Source organism: Trichechus manatus, unplaced genomic scaffold (genome assembly GCF_000243295.1).
Source record: "Trichechus manatus latirostris isolate Lorelei unplaced genomic scaffold, TriManLat1.0 scaffold00024, whole genome shotgun sequence".
NCBI classification, from domain to species: domain Eukaryota; kingdom Metazoa; phylum Chordata; class Mammalia; order Sirenia; family Trichechidae; genus Trichechus; species Trichechus manatus.
In genome coordinates, this window is record NW_004443960.1 from 1,445,778 (window position 1) to 1,459,517 (window position 13,740).

Consider the following 13,740-nt stretch of genomic DNA (forward strand, 5'->3'; position numbering starts at 1 on the left):
GAGGCTTAAATGTGGGCTGACCTCTAGGACTCGGTCAAGGGATGCATCCATGCTGCTCTCGCCACTGTCACTGTACCAGTGCCTGGAGGGCTTAGGGAGGACGCGGGGCTGACTGGGTGTCCTCAGGGATGCCCACACTGCCCTAGCTGTGAACTAGCCGGCTGGATGTACGGCTTGGGGTGGAAGGGCAGGCAGGGGCCTCAGCCATGGGTGGAGAATGTCTTGTATCTGCTAAATGACCTGGTCTCATTCCAGCGGTGGGCTGGGAAACTTCTAGACCTTTGGATAAAGTCTAACTCCTGGGAGCGATTTTGCCCCAAGGGACACTTGGCAATGCCTGAGGACATCTGTGACTTTGGAGTGGTGCTGCTGGCATCTAGCGGGCAGAGGCCAGGCTGCGTCCCATAAATTCCTGATGTGTTGTTTTTGTTTTCATTCTTCGACCCACATGCTATTTAGAGATGGGCTCTCTGTATGTCTATTATTATTTCACTCTTTTAAAATATACTGTGACTCGTGGCCCATGATACGGTCTATCCTGGACACTCTTCAGTGATCACCTGAAAAGAACATGGGAGGAATGTTCCAGAAATGTCAGCTCAGGTTGGCTGATGGTGTTGTTCAGTTTCTGTATACTTGGCTCATGTTCTAATTGTTCTGTCAGCTATTGAACAGGCTATTAAAATGTCCAGTAAGTATTCCTGAATTTCAGTTCCTAGTTTTTTTTACCCCATTGCCACCTCTTGCCCATTCAAACTAGACATGAAGTATTCATTGTTTCAACAGGATTGTTAGGACAGAAATCATAGAGAAAGACATGAATTACTGGTTGACAAATTGCAGCGTTGTGGAGCTGAAGAAGTCAGGGTTCTGGCCGCATAATATTCGATGACAAGCAGAAAATTACAAACCGAGTTGGGGGCAGAGGAAAGGCAGAGAAGCGAGTCAGAGAAGGGGCCTTGTGCCGACACCCCGGCTCCCGTGGACTCCCCGGTAGGTGGAGGTTCTGAAGGAGAGGTGACCGAGTGCCCACCCTGCTGAGGGAGGGACAGAACAGTGGGGCAGAAGGAGCTGCCGTCTCCCAGGCCAGGTCTCCTCTGGAACCTCCAGCCCTTCAGCTGCCCCTTGGGAAGCGCCGTCAGCGGACAGGTTAGAATCAGGAGCAGCAGCTCAGTCAGGAGAAGCCTTGTTCAGTGCTTTCGCTGACAGGTTAACATGACGTCCAAAAGTTTCACATTAGCAGAAGACAGTCATTAAGGTCTTCGGCTGTTTCATAGCTGGAGAGACATTTAAGCGCCTGTGACCAGCACAAGACAACCCCCCCGATCCTTCGGGCAACTGTGAATGGACAGCGAGGATCCGCTAGGATCCAGGTGAAGAGCACAGGGGCCCAGGACCAGCGCTGGGGCCTGTGGGGAAGGAAGCCCACCACTCGGGGGGACGGGATGGCCCTCCTGGCAGCGTCAGCAGAGCGTCGGGACTGAATGTACCACGGACGGGGCCCCGCAGGACCGCCACCACCAAGGAGACAGTAGGTGGTCGAGGATGCCTGAAGATAAAAACCCTCAGAGCAGGCACGAACCAGGAGGCAGTTGTGAAGCCCACTGCTAGGTGTGTATACTGCACAGCGTCACTTCAAAACACCTCAGGTACCGTCCGTCCGTGTCAGAGAAGACAGATGGAACAGTGCGAGGCCCACCGTCAGCCCCTTTGTACTTGTCAGCTGGGCACCTAAAGGGGATCCTGTGCCCTGAGGACAGGCTGTCACGAGGGGGCGTGACACTCGACACCAGAGAGCAGACGTGAGGCACTCCTCGGGCGCTGGGCTAACGTCGTGCCCACCCAGAAACCAGGTGGGCGCTAAATCCAGCGACTGGTGTCCTTGTGAGGGAGAGCGCCCTGGGGACAGACAGCCACAGGCCAGACAGCCGCGCAACAAGGGCGTAGAGGGTGGGGGACCCTCCCCTGAGCCTCTGGAGGGCACGGCCCTGTTTGTGGGCTTCTGGCCGTCTCCCCCTGCCATTGTTTAAGCCACCAAGTTTGTGGGTCTTCGTTGAGGCAGCCTAGGACACTCAGACACCCAGGACATTTTTTAAAAACCAAAAACTTACCAAAACTGGCTGAAGAAGAAAAGATATAAGACAGTTTAAACTTGCCTTGTCCCAAACCCAACCCCACAGGTCTCCCAACGGCCACTCCCACGGCCCCCTTCCTCCAGTTGCTCAGCCCAGAATCCGTGGAGTCCGTCACCCCCCACCTGGGGCTTGGGGCTCAGATAGCTGGAGTGGAGGCTGTTGTCTCCCCGCCTCTGCCCACCCCGTAGCCGGGGCGCGTTTCCTGCCCACATGGCTCCCACCGCAGAGTCCCTCAGATTTCCCCTCCAGTGTCCCTGCTCAGGACCAGGCCATCCTTGAGCCCCACCCCAGCGTTCCTGTCTCCACGGCACTGGCACCACAACCGCCTCAGTGTCCTCGTCCCTCCACAGGACACAAGCGCCACGCGCGAGGGCAGGGGTTGCTCTCTGCTCACGGTGGAACCCCGGAGCGTCTCAGAACCTGGCCCGCGCTGGCTTTGCAGTCACTGAAGCTGGGGACACGGGCCACCTCACCTACTCACCTCACACCAGCACTGGGACCAAAAGTAAGAAGTCACAGCGCTGGGAAGGAAGGACGGTGCTGTCTACTGTGGCAGCAGAGAGTAGCAGGCCCGTGACCGGAACCTGCGGGTTCTGCAGGGTCCCCAGGAACAAAGCCTACGTGTCTGCACAGGCGACATAATTCACAACAGCATCACAAACCATGAAGTTCCAGGTTACAGGGGCACTGACCTTCGTGGAGAAGATAATGACAACCTTCCCTGAGGCATCAGAGGAGATCTGAGAGGTGGGCAGGGGAGTGGGCAGGACGGTGACCCCACCCAGAAGGCTGTCTGCGTCCTCATGCCCGGTGCCTGTGAGCGAGACCTAACAGGGTCTCTGCAGCTGTGATTAAAGGACTGTCTGGTGTCCTCCTGAGACACCAGGAGAGACACAGGAGACGCCATGTGACGACAGAGGCAGAGGTGGGGGTGGTGCGGCCACAAGCCCAGGAACGCTTGGGGCCACCAGAAGCTGGAAAAGGGAAGGAAGGACCCTCCCCTAGCGCCTCTGGAGGGAGCGCGGCCCCACAACACCTTGATTTCAGACTTCCAGCCTGCAGGATGTGAGAGAATGGGGTACTTTGTCATGGCGTCCCAGGAGACTGACGGCACGTTTGTGACTTGAACACGTCGTGTCATAAAAAGTCACCTCCTCCAAGTCCAGGGAGTCTCAGCATTACTCCCGTCCAAACCCCAGCAATCTTCTCACAAAAGGAGACAATCTGACAACCTTGACAGGTCAGAGCAAAGGGCCGAGAAGGCCCGGGCCCTCCTGGAGAACCAGAGGGAGGATCACCGTGAACCAACTACAGTACCTGAGGAGGCAGCACGGGGACAGAAAGACCAATGGAACGTGGGAGCCCTGGCTCGGGCCAGCGCTGTGTGGAGGCTGATCTACCACAAGTGGGCAGTGCGGACAGCGTGGCAGGCGAGGTCGGGACAACTGGCTGTTTCTCCCCCGTGGAAAGACCGACGCAGACACCCGGCTCACAAGCCTCTTCAGGCGAAGCGTCAGCCTGATGGAGAAGCGATTCCAACTGGACACGGAGCATCCGGCTCCTCAGTCCCGGTAAGAGCTTCTGCTCGCCGAGATGTCACAGGCGCTAGCCACCACCCAGGCGACAGCAAGGGTCGCCGGAGAACACAGGGAACGTGGCACGTAAGTACGGCAGACCATGAAGGGGGACGTGTGAAGGCGCCTGTGGAGCAGCCAGCCATACGGCCTGGGAGAAGGTGGTGGTAGGACATGCGGATGCCGGTCAGCGCGGGAAGCAGGTCCCCAGCCTCCCCGGTAACCCGGTAAATGCGTGTTAAACCTCCGCCTCCCCGGTAACCCAGTAATAACCCGGTAAATGCGTGTTAAACCTCCGCCTCCCCGGTAACCCAGTAATAACCCGGTAAATGCGTGTTAAACCTCCGCCTCCCCGGTAACCCAGTAATAACCCGGTAAATGCGTGTTAAACCTCCGCCTCCCGGGTAACCCAGTAATAACTCGGTAAACACGTGTTAAACCTCCGCCTCCCCAGTAACCCAGTAATAACCCGGTAAATGGGGGTTAAACCTCCGCCAAACACCCTTCACACCCTCGACGGATGAACAGTGCGTGCTGGCAGGGACAGTGTGCTGCGGCGTTTCACACGCTGGTGGCTGTCACTTGTTCGGCTGCTGACCCTTCTCTGGATGTGCCCTGTGTCCCTCCCCCACAGCCCCACCGCTGGTCGGAACCCCAGGGGCACCCTGACCTGCACAGAGCACAGGAGGCCACAGGCAGGGGTTACGGGAATAAATACTTTTTAAATTTCTTCTCTTATAAATAGGCTTTAAAACATGTAACAAGCAGCGGGCGCTGGAATCACTCTGAATCACTCCACGATTAAACACGAGGGATGTCCGCACCACTGGCGGCTGGGGAATCACCTAGAACAGCTCACGACCCAAACGCCTCCAGCGGCCCCGGCGGCCGCTCAGTCCCGCGGCACCTTGAACTGGTCCTTCTCTTTGCGGACGGCCCTCATGGTGGTCACGGGGTCCGTCTCCCCCACGTGCTCCTGCACACTCTTCTCCCTGCCGGGGACGATGCCGGGCTGACCGAGCGGCCTGCGGGGCACGGGCGTAGGGCAGCAGGGACGTTCTGAAAAATGTCCCCGAGAGCCAGCGAGGGCTGCGCCCCACCCTGAGAAAACACTCCTGCTGCCTGAGGTTCCAGGGCTCCAAGGTCAAAAAGAACCCCACGTACTTGCCAAGGCACCAAGAAAAGCACTCCCTTCACTTTGGGGAAGATCATCCAGTTCTGACTAGGCGTGAAAGCCCCCAGGCCGTCCGGGGCTGCCCACGGGGGACGCGGCCCACCCGCCCTCACCTCACTCGCATGAAGGGGTTGTAGGTGAACTCCTCTGCAATGGTGGACGGCACTGTGGGCTCCCCGATCCCGTACTTCTCCTGCAAAAGACACGGGGTGCTAGGACAGAAACTGCACGAAGATCTGAAAACACCGTCCCCGGATGCCTGGGGGGGAGGCGAGCACGTGCGGAGACCAGCCGGCCCTCCGTGCCTGTGCAGGGGGAGCGGGTCCCGTCGTGCTGGCTGAGCTGCCACCTCCCGGCCCTCCTGCCTCCGCCGTCTCTCCTTTCACATGCGGTTTGTTTCCGTATCACAAAAGTAGTAACTAGCAAAGTCTTAGACACACAGGAAAGAAAACACACACAAACCCCACCCCGAGACAGCGTGGGGGCCGTGAGGACCACACTGCAGGGGGAGCATCAGGGTGCAGGTGCCAGGGTCCCCCCAGGGGGCAGTGACCTCTCATCACGGGTATCCAGGCAGGGGCTGTGCGTGGGAAGGCCGTCGAGCCCTCCGGGTGGCCTGTCACCTCCACCCCGTGGTCTTGCCCCTCCTGACCAGCACTGTGACTACCGTCCGGCCAGTCAGTTCCTGCAGACGCTTGTGGGGACAAACTCAGGATCACGAGTAGGAGCTCTCCTGATAACAGCTGCCACCCACGCCAGGCTCCCGTCCCACCCGCCCTCTGACCAGGGCCATCAGGGAGGACACATCCCTCCAGGCTGAAGGCTGCCGGAGGGGCTGGTGGGGGACAAGAGGAAGGCTCCTGGTCTCTGCTGTCCCGTTGCTGTGGCCCCAGCCTCAGCACATCCCCCTCGTCCCCGGTGTTCCCTCCGGGAGTCTCGCTTCTCCACTCGGAGGGGAGACAAGTCACAGCTGTGTTCTCACATTAGGCAGTAATAACCCAGTTTTGTAAGTGGGCCAAAAATTAGAACAAACACTGAACAAACTGGCCAGTAAACACACAAACAGGTGCCTGACGTCATCAGGCAGTAACCCACTGAGTCGATCCCGACTCACAGCAGCCCGATGAGGCATGAGACGCAGATGAAAACCACAGGCACAGACCCGTGAATGTCAACAAGGTGGTGGGACCTGGGACTCAGGCTTTGCTGTGGGAACAATCACACAGTCGCTCGGGAAGACCGTTTGGCAGCTTCTCTGAAAGTCGAACGTACGCCTGTTACACAAGGCAGCGAGGCCACGCTGATGCAGGAGAAAGGAAAGCCCGCCACACAGAGACCTCACCCAAACGTTCCCGGCAGCTTTACTCACAGCAGCCAGGACCAACGCAAATGTCTGTCAGCAGGTGAGTGGGTAGACAGACGTTCCATCCAGGCAGAGGACAACTACTGAGCAGTAAAACAGGGACTACTGGTAGTGCAGCGACAGGACGGAACCGCAGGTCATTACGCCAAGGGGAAAACCAGAAAGGAGTGCATACCGCACAGTTCCATTTATATAACCTTCCAGAAAAACTAAGTTCTAGTGACAGAATAGACGGCGGCCCTCTGGATCTAGGGGCAGGCGGGAATGAGGGAACTCGGGGGCGACGGAAATGTTCTGTATCATGACGGTGGCGTTAGTTCCCGTTGAGTCAGTTCTGACTCATAGTGTGACCCCATGTGACAGCAGAACTGCCCCACAGGGTTTTCAAGGCCCTGACCTTTCAGAAGCAGACTGCCAGGCCTGTCTTCCAAGGCGCCTCTGGGTGGGTTCGAACTGCCAACCTTTGGGCTTGTAGTCGAGTGCTTAACACTTTGCACCACCAGGGACTCCATCATAACCATAGTCATTGCATTGGAATATACATCTGTCAAAACTCACTGAACTGTTTAACTTAAACTGATGCAGTTTATTACGTGCGAGTTAAACTTCAACAAAGTTGGTATTAAAAGAGGGAATATTATGGAAATTCTGCCAATACATTTGAAAACCTAGATGAAACAGACATTCCTTAAAGATACAAGTTACCAAAACTGATTCAAGAAGAAACAGAACTCTAATAGCTCTATACAAATCATAAGTCACTGAATTCACAATTTAAAAATCTTTCCACAAAAAGATTTCCAGGCCCAGATGGCTTCACTGGTGAATTCTAACAAACATTTAAGGAAGAAATAACAATTGTATAAAAATTATTTCACAAAATATGAGGAAACACTTTCCAACTCATTTTACGAGGCCAGCTTTACCCTGATACGAAAACCGAAGACGTTACGAGAGAAAAAACTACAGACTAGAATCGCTCATGAACACAGACACGGAAGGAGAATTTAGCAGTCAGTAAAAACGGCTTTCCACCATGACGAAGGATTAAACACGACTCCATCAGTGATAGGTTAACACCCATCCTCCTAACAAGCCCAGTTAACGTGACCATTATTCAGATTTACCAACCACAAATGCCTAAGATGAAGAAACTGAAGATTTTTACAAACAGCTGCGGTCTGGTAACTGGCGGAAGGATAAGAAACCGATCAGTGGGCCAGAACACTCCGTACGTATATTCTAACAAAGACCAAGTAATTCTGTGCGAAAAAGAATCTCTTCAATGAACGATGCTGAACAGCTGGGTATCAATATGCAAAAGAGGGAACCTCTACAGAATCGACTCACAGGAACTAATGATTATCCTTAACTTCGCACCATACAAAAACCTGAGTTTGAAGTGGATCACTGACCTAAATATAAAATGCAAAGATTTCTTAGCTAGGGCACAAAAAGCATAAAAGAAAAAATTACTGAACTGGACTTCATCAAGATTAAGGAGTAAATAGACCTCTGGTGTCCAGGTGATGCCCCTGACACCTGCCCAGGCCATTGCTGCCCGGCCACTTGTCTCCACCCAACTCAGCAAGTGCTCCCACTGGGAAACGGGCCGGGACCTGCAGCTCCAGCTCACCGGGGAAATGCAGAATCTCAGAACTGATCAAACAAGGCCCGGGGGTAGGGTGGTGCAGTGATGTTGGGGTCTGCACACTGCCCTGAACCACCAGAAGACACCCTTGCCCCAGACCACCAGCTTGGAGCACACAGCTTCTGCCCACTCTGTGCTGGAGACCCATGACCCTCCCGCTGCTGTGCGAGGGGCTCCTCAGGAGCGTCGCTTCCTGCTACCCCAGGACACAAGCCGCCGTCCACTCACCTTGGCCCAGGCCAGTTTCTCCTGAATGGCGGCGTTGTGGGGCTCCACGTGGCGGGCAAACTTGAGGTTGTTGATGGTGTATTCATGACCACAGTACACTTTCTGAGAAAGGAGAAAGCCCAGCACATCAGCTCCTCCGTCTTGCAGAACTCCTGGAGGGGCTGGGGGGGGCGCTCCTGGACACTCCCGTGCTCATTAGTGGGAAGACACAGCTTTGGGGACACCGACCCTGAGGACGTGGGCACTCGTCTGTGTGCACGTTTAACACCAACGAACAGTCCAGTAAACTAGCACCGCCCTCCCTCTGCTCTCGCTCTTCCCCACACAGAGGGGAGGCCCGCGTGGGCCCAGTGGGGAGGACGCAGCCCCCTCGGTGCCCGTCCTCCATGGGCCTACCCAATGGGCAGGGGCCTGGAAGGGGGCTGCCGCTGTCACAGCTGGGCGGGGCCTGGGGGGGATGCAGAGCGGAGCCAGGCAGTGCTGAGGCCTGCTGCTGCACGGGAACGTGGGTCTGCCGCTCTGAGCTCCTGCCCCACACTCCCTGCAGCAGCCCCGGACCAGTGCGCTCACGCCCAGCTGGCCGGTCACCAGCGCGAGGGGACGCACCGTGTCCGGGGGCAGCCGGCCCAGGACCTCGATCAGGGCCTTGTACATCTCGTCTGCAGTCCCTTCATAGAACTTCCCACAGCCAGCCACGAACAATGTGTCACCTGGAAAGCAATAAGGATGGCCAGGGAGGCAATGGGTGGGGACCCCACCTCTCCCCGCCTGCCAGGACACCCTGCCTGGGCCTTCTTGGGGGCAGGGCTATTCGAGGGGCTGGGCGAGGGTGCTGCCCCCCAGGGTGAGCCTGCAGCCTCCACCTCACCTGTACCTGGCTAGCAGGCGGGAGGCACGTGGCAGACGGCCAGAGAGCCGACCCCAGCACCCCACTGCTCCCCACTCTGCGGACCCTGACAGGCCTCTCAGACCAGAACGCGCGGTTCCCACCCCCACCCCCCAGGCCCTAAAGCCACAATGATGGGCACCACCAGCCCTCAAACAGCTGCAAAAACACCACAAGTCACCCGATCCTCCCCAGCCCCACCGGCTGCAGCCCCAAGACCCTCACGAGCCCATAGCTTCTCCCCACCCACCGGCCGCAGCCCCTCGGAGCCTCTGCCTGGCCGCCACGGTCAGGGCCGTCCTGTAAAAGCTGACAGCATCATCTCGCCACCACAGCCAGGGGTCCCTCACGTCCCACCCCCAGCTCCTTCCTGCCTCAGCTTCCGCCGGGAGGCAGATGTCCCCTTCTCAAGGGCCTCTCCCAACACGTCATCCACCAGGGTGTCCGCTCCTGCCCTGGGGACTGCTGGGCCTCCCGCCTCACAGACCCATGTGCTGGCATCGAGAACGTGGGCACGGGAGTGTCATGGGGTGGGACTCAGGGACCATGCAGCACGCCCATGGGTGCCCCTCAGAGCCTCCCCCAAAGAGCCCTGACCCCCAGTGAGAGGCAGCCCAGGACAGCCTTGGCCTTCGTCACCAGAGGGTCAGGTGGCAGGTCCCCGTGGTCCGCCCTGCCCCTTCCACTCTTCCCATCCTCTGCCTTCCCTCGCCTAGTGGGGTCCTGCCCCGGCTCCCTCCTCCTGCTGACCTGGACGCTCGGTTCTCCAGCCTCAGCCTGCCCTCCACAGTGGGCGCCATGTCCGGCCCACCCTGGGCCTCCTCACCTGCCCTCCCCGCCCGGTGTACCATCCTAGGTCCCAGACCCTGACGTCCGCGTCAGTGAAGAGCATGGCCTGGGTGCTCAGGCCGCCTGGTGTCCACCTCTTAGTGCTGCAGTTCCCACGGCACAGCACCAGCCGCTGGACCACGGGCCTGCCTGGCGGCCCAGGCTCCCCCATGAGGGCTGGTTCTGCTTACATAGGGAATCGAGAAGGGGAAGCAGCCACCCCATCTTGTCTGCCTGGCGGGAAATGCTCAGCTTCTCTGCCCAGGTTTCCAGACATTCCCTGCACCAAGATGGGCTCTGCAAGAACCCTTGCCCTGACAGCCCACCTCCGCACCCACCTGTGAACCCAACAGCCCGCCTCCACGCCCACCTGACAGCCCGCCTCCACGCCCACCCGTGAACCCGACGGCCTGCCTCCCCGCTCACCTGTAAACACAGCAGGAGGCTCTGAGCTGCCGGGCTTGCTCACGAAGTAGCAGATGTGTCCAGAAGTGTGGCATGGTGTCGACAGGCATTTGATGTTGAGAGACCCCACCTGAAGGAAAGCCAATAGCACTCCGTCACCTGGGGCCTCCTCCAGGGTCACACGCAGGTGGCAGCGCCTGCCCCTGGCCCCAGACACCACGCCCAGTGCCAGGCTGCTCCCACCCCTCCTGGCAGGCCCTACACTCTCCAGTCACTACAGCAGCCGACCCTGGGGTCTGATGGACAGAGGGACCACTCTGGAACACGAGGGGGTGGCTGGGGCAGAACAAAGGGGCTCACTCTGATTCCTCCCTCAAAATCGTCAAACCTAAACCAGGTGTCCGAAAGGCAAGTTCCCGCTCAGGCTGGCAGTGTTTCGTTTTGTTTACCTTCTCCATCCCAGCCCACTCCCAGCTCTTCACAAACGCTCAGACTTACAGAAACAGCTCAAACAGGAAGACGACATCCAGGCGCTCTGCTGCGGACGCCAGCTGTGACCATCCATCCACACGAGCGCACACACTCACGCACACACCTTTCCGCCAAGCCGTTTGGAAGGCAGCTGCAGATAGCCTGGAGGCCACCGTGAGCACGCCAGCTGCATCTCCCAAGAAAGGCCACCTGCCACATAGCCGTGCCACCACGGCTGCGTCCAACAGACGGACTGTCGATGTGACGGCTCTGTCTCACACAGTCCACACTGAACATCCCCGCTCATCTCACAGCTGCCCCGTCTACTTTTTCTCCACATCCAGTCACATCGATTTGGTTGTCACACCTTTCGGTGGCAAAGACTATCCAGACCAGGGTGCCAAGGCAGGCCCCTCCTCTGTCCTCGGGTAGCTGTCCCCCTCCCCTCTGGTCCCTGTGGTGGAGGGGGAGGGGGGAGTGTCAGGAGGGAGAGAGGTGCCTCCACCGTGCCCCCCCGCCAGGCAATCGGGCCCTCCTGTGGCTCCGCCCTCACCTGCAGGGTGGACAGGTGTGTGACCTTGTTAGTCAGGGCCCCAATGCGGTCGTCACCCCCATACACCTTCAGGCCAGACTCCAGCTTGACCAGCTTCTCGTTCCCGCCAGCATGGTCCCTGCAAGTCAAAACAGGAGACCTGGGCCGCCTGCTGACATAAGGGGGCTGCTCGCTTGCTTTGAAAACCTGACCCAAACCACGTTTTCCTCGCCGGCTACATTTCTCAGAAGTAGAAACCTGCATCTTTCAGACTGGCATCTGGCTGCCGGTCTGGTACTTGTTCTGATACCCCTGTCCCAGTGGGCATTTCTGTGCCTGCCCTGTGGCTGTAGAAGGTTCTAGAGCAGAGGAACAAAAGCCTGAACACCTGGAGAGTCCTCAAGGCCGTGGCTCCCAAGCTCTGGGGCACACTGGGACGACCTGGGCTCTCTGAAGACTCCGGAGGCCTGACTCCCACCCACACTCTGGGGTGACTGGCCTGGGTGCAGCCAAGCGTGGGAGCCTCGCCCCAGCAGAGGTAACGGGCAGCCAGAGTGGAGGCGCCCTCAGGCATCCGTCCACAGTGCTGCCAGATTTCCATGACGGGGCGTGGTCAGGTGCGCATTTCACAAAGGGTCTTTGTTCTGAACCTCTGAAGATGAGGCCACAGCTCAGGGACAGGTGAGGGCTCCCCCAGGCCGGGTGCCAGCTCCTTCACTCTCCCCCGCCCCCCCCCCCCCCCCCCCCCCCGTGTGTGCGCACACACGTGGTCAGCAGCCCCGTCCTGGAGCTCAGGGTGACAAGAAACACCTGCCCCCCTCCAGCTGAGGTTCAGGGGACAGCAGCGGCCCTGCCAGGCACCCTGCCCCTCCCTCTGCCCCCTCAGGAGGGCCCATCACACCCTGGCCAGTGGTCACTCCAGGTGAGTCCAAGGTAGAAAGGCTTCCGCCTGTACCAGCGCTCCGCCCATAAACAAGCAGTAACATAGCTTGCTCACGGTGGGAGGCACAGGCCATACCCCAGGGCTCCGAGGGCTGGGTTGAGGGGTTTACATTCTAGCATGACCGTGAGGGTACTGAGGAAAACCAAACACACCAAACTACCAGAAAATGAGCCGCCTGGAACAGCGATTAGTGGTGTGGGGGAAAGGACAGGAGACGCAAGCAGGCTGTGTGCACTGAAGGGTTAACCTCCCAGCCCCACCTCCGAGCCCTTGGAATGCCTGTCTGTTTAGGGCGTCTTTGTTTACCTGGGGGCCTGTCACCAAGACAGTCCATGCTAACAGCGTGATCTATGGTGGGGGCCTCGACTCGCGCTATCAGCGTGACCTCTGGGGGGCTGGACACTGAGTAACCAAGGTCAGCCATGCCAGTGCCCCATGTCTGCATGACCGACCCTCAATGAGAACCCCGGACGCCAGGACCTGGAGAGCACCCCGACAGGCATTGCTCTGTGCGTGGAGTCACACATCACCGCTGCGAGAAGCTGTCTGCACAACCCCTCAGGGAAGGGACAGCTGGACCCCATGCTGGTCTCTCCTGGACCCCGCGCTGGTCTCTCCTGGATCCCACTCACGCCTCCTCCCCCAGGTGATCTCACGCTGTGTCCGCTGTAATAAACTGTAACTGTGAGTTTCACGGGTTTCCTGAATTCCTGGGTCCCAGCAACTCACTGTGGACCCCCGAGCTATACCGTGAGAAGCTACATAGAGCAGTAAGCTCCGCACGGCATCACAGGGGCTCCTAGGCGGCCAGCAACACCCAGGCCCGCGGTGGGACCACAAGGGCAGCAGGGCAGCCTCTGAAGGAGTCCAAAAGGCAGAGCCGCTAGCCTGCCACCCAGGCCTGACGCGTAGGGGTCCTGCGTCCCTGTCTCCGTGGCCCCAGATGCTGGGAGGAGGGATGAGGAGGAGACGCCAGAGATTCGGTCACACTGTCTGCATCAACACTGCAGGACCGTGGCCCCGTCAGCCTCACACACCCCAGAGGGCCTCACACCCCCCAGAAGGGATGCCAAAGTGGAGACAGCAGGCAAGGGGACAGCTCCATGAAGGAGAGCTTCGCACGGCGCTGGGCGGGGGGGCTGAGGAGCAAGGCGCCGGCTGCCCAAGACAGTTGTTTCAAAAGAGAGTTCAGAGCTGAGCAAACATGTCTTTCTGGCTTTGAAGAGGCTTCGGAGTTTCAGAAAGCCAGGAGGCCAGCCTGGAGCAGGCAACTCTGGCCTGAAACCCACACGCGGGCGTTTTTTCGTCCTTTAGTTTTCAACTACTAAAAACAAGAAGGAAAAAAACACGCCAAACATGGCTGCGTTTCTTACAATTCAGATTTCTAGACTGAAATCAGCTCCCACTGAGCTCAAACCATCTGCAAACCACACTTCTCCCCCGACATCGAGGGGTGTCAGGTCCTGCTCACCCCCGACACCGAGGGGTGTCGGGTCCTGCTCTCCCCCGACATCGAGGGGTGTCGGGTCCTGCTCTCCCCCGACATCGAG

The 13,740-nt window shown here is 58.4% G+C and overlaps 1 protein-coding gene across 2 annotated transcripts in view; it reads right to left on the reverse strand.

The window, feature by feature from the left end:
* Positions 1–4,411: 4,411 nt before the first annotated feature.
* Positions 4,412–13,740, reverse strand: part of HAGH (hydroxyacylglutathione hydrolase) — a 16,302-nt gene continuing 6,973 nt past the window's right edge. For both annotated transcript variants that reach the window (XM_023728389.1, XM_023728390.1), the window contains exons 4-9: positions 11,269–11,386; positions 10,266–10,374; positions 8,732–8,835; positions 8,126–8,227; positions 4,997–5,076; positions 4,412–4,701 (exon numbers count right to left, since the gene is read on the reverse strand). In XM_023728389.1, the coding sequence (XP_023584157.1) occupies positions 4,602–4,701; positions 4,997–5,076; positions 8,126–8,227; positions 8,732–8,835; positions 10,266–10,374; positions 11,269–11,386 (613 nt within the window). In that variant the 3' untranslated portion in view covers positions 4,412–4,601. The remainder of the gene's footprint in view (positions 4,702–4,996; positions 5,077–8,125; positions 8,228–8,731; positions 8,836–10,265; positions 10,375–11,268; positions 11,387–13,740) is intronic.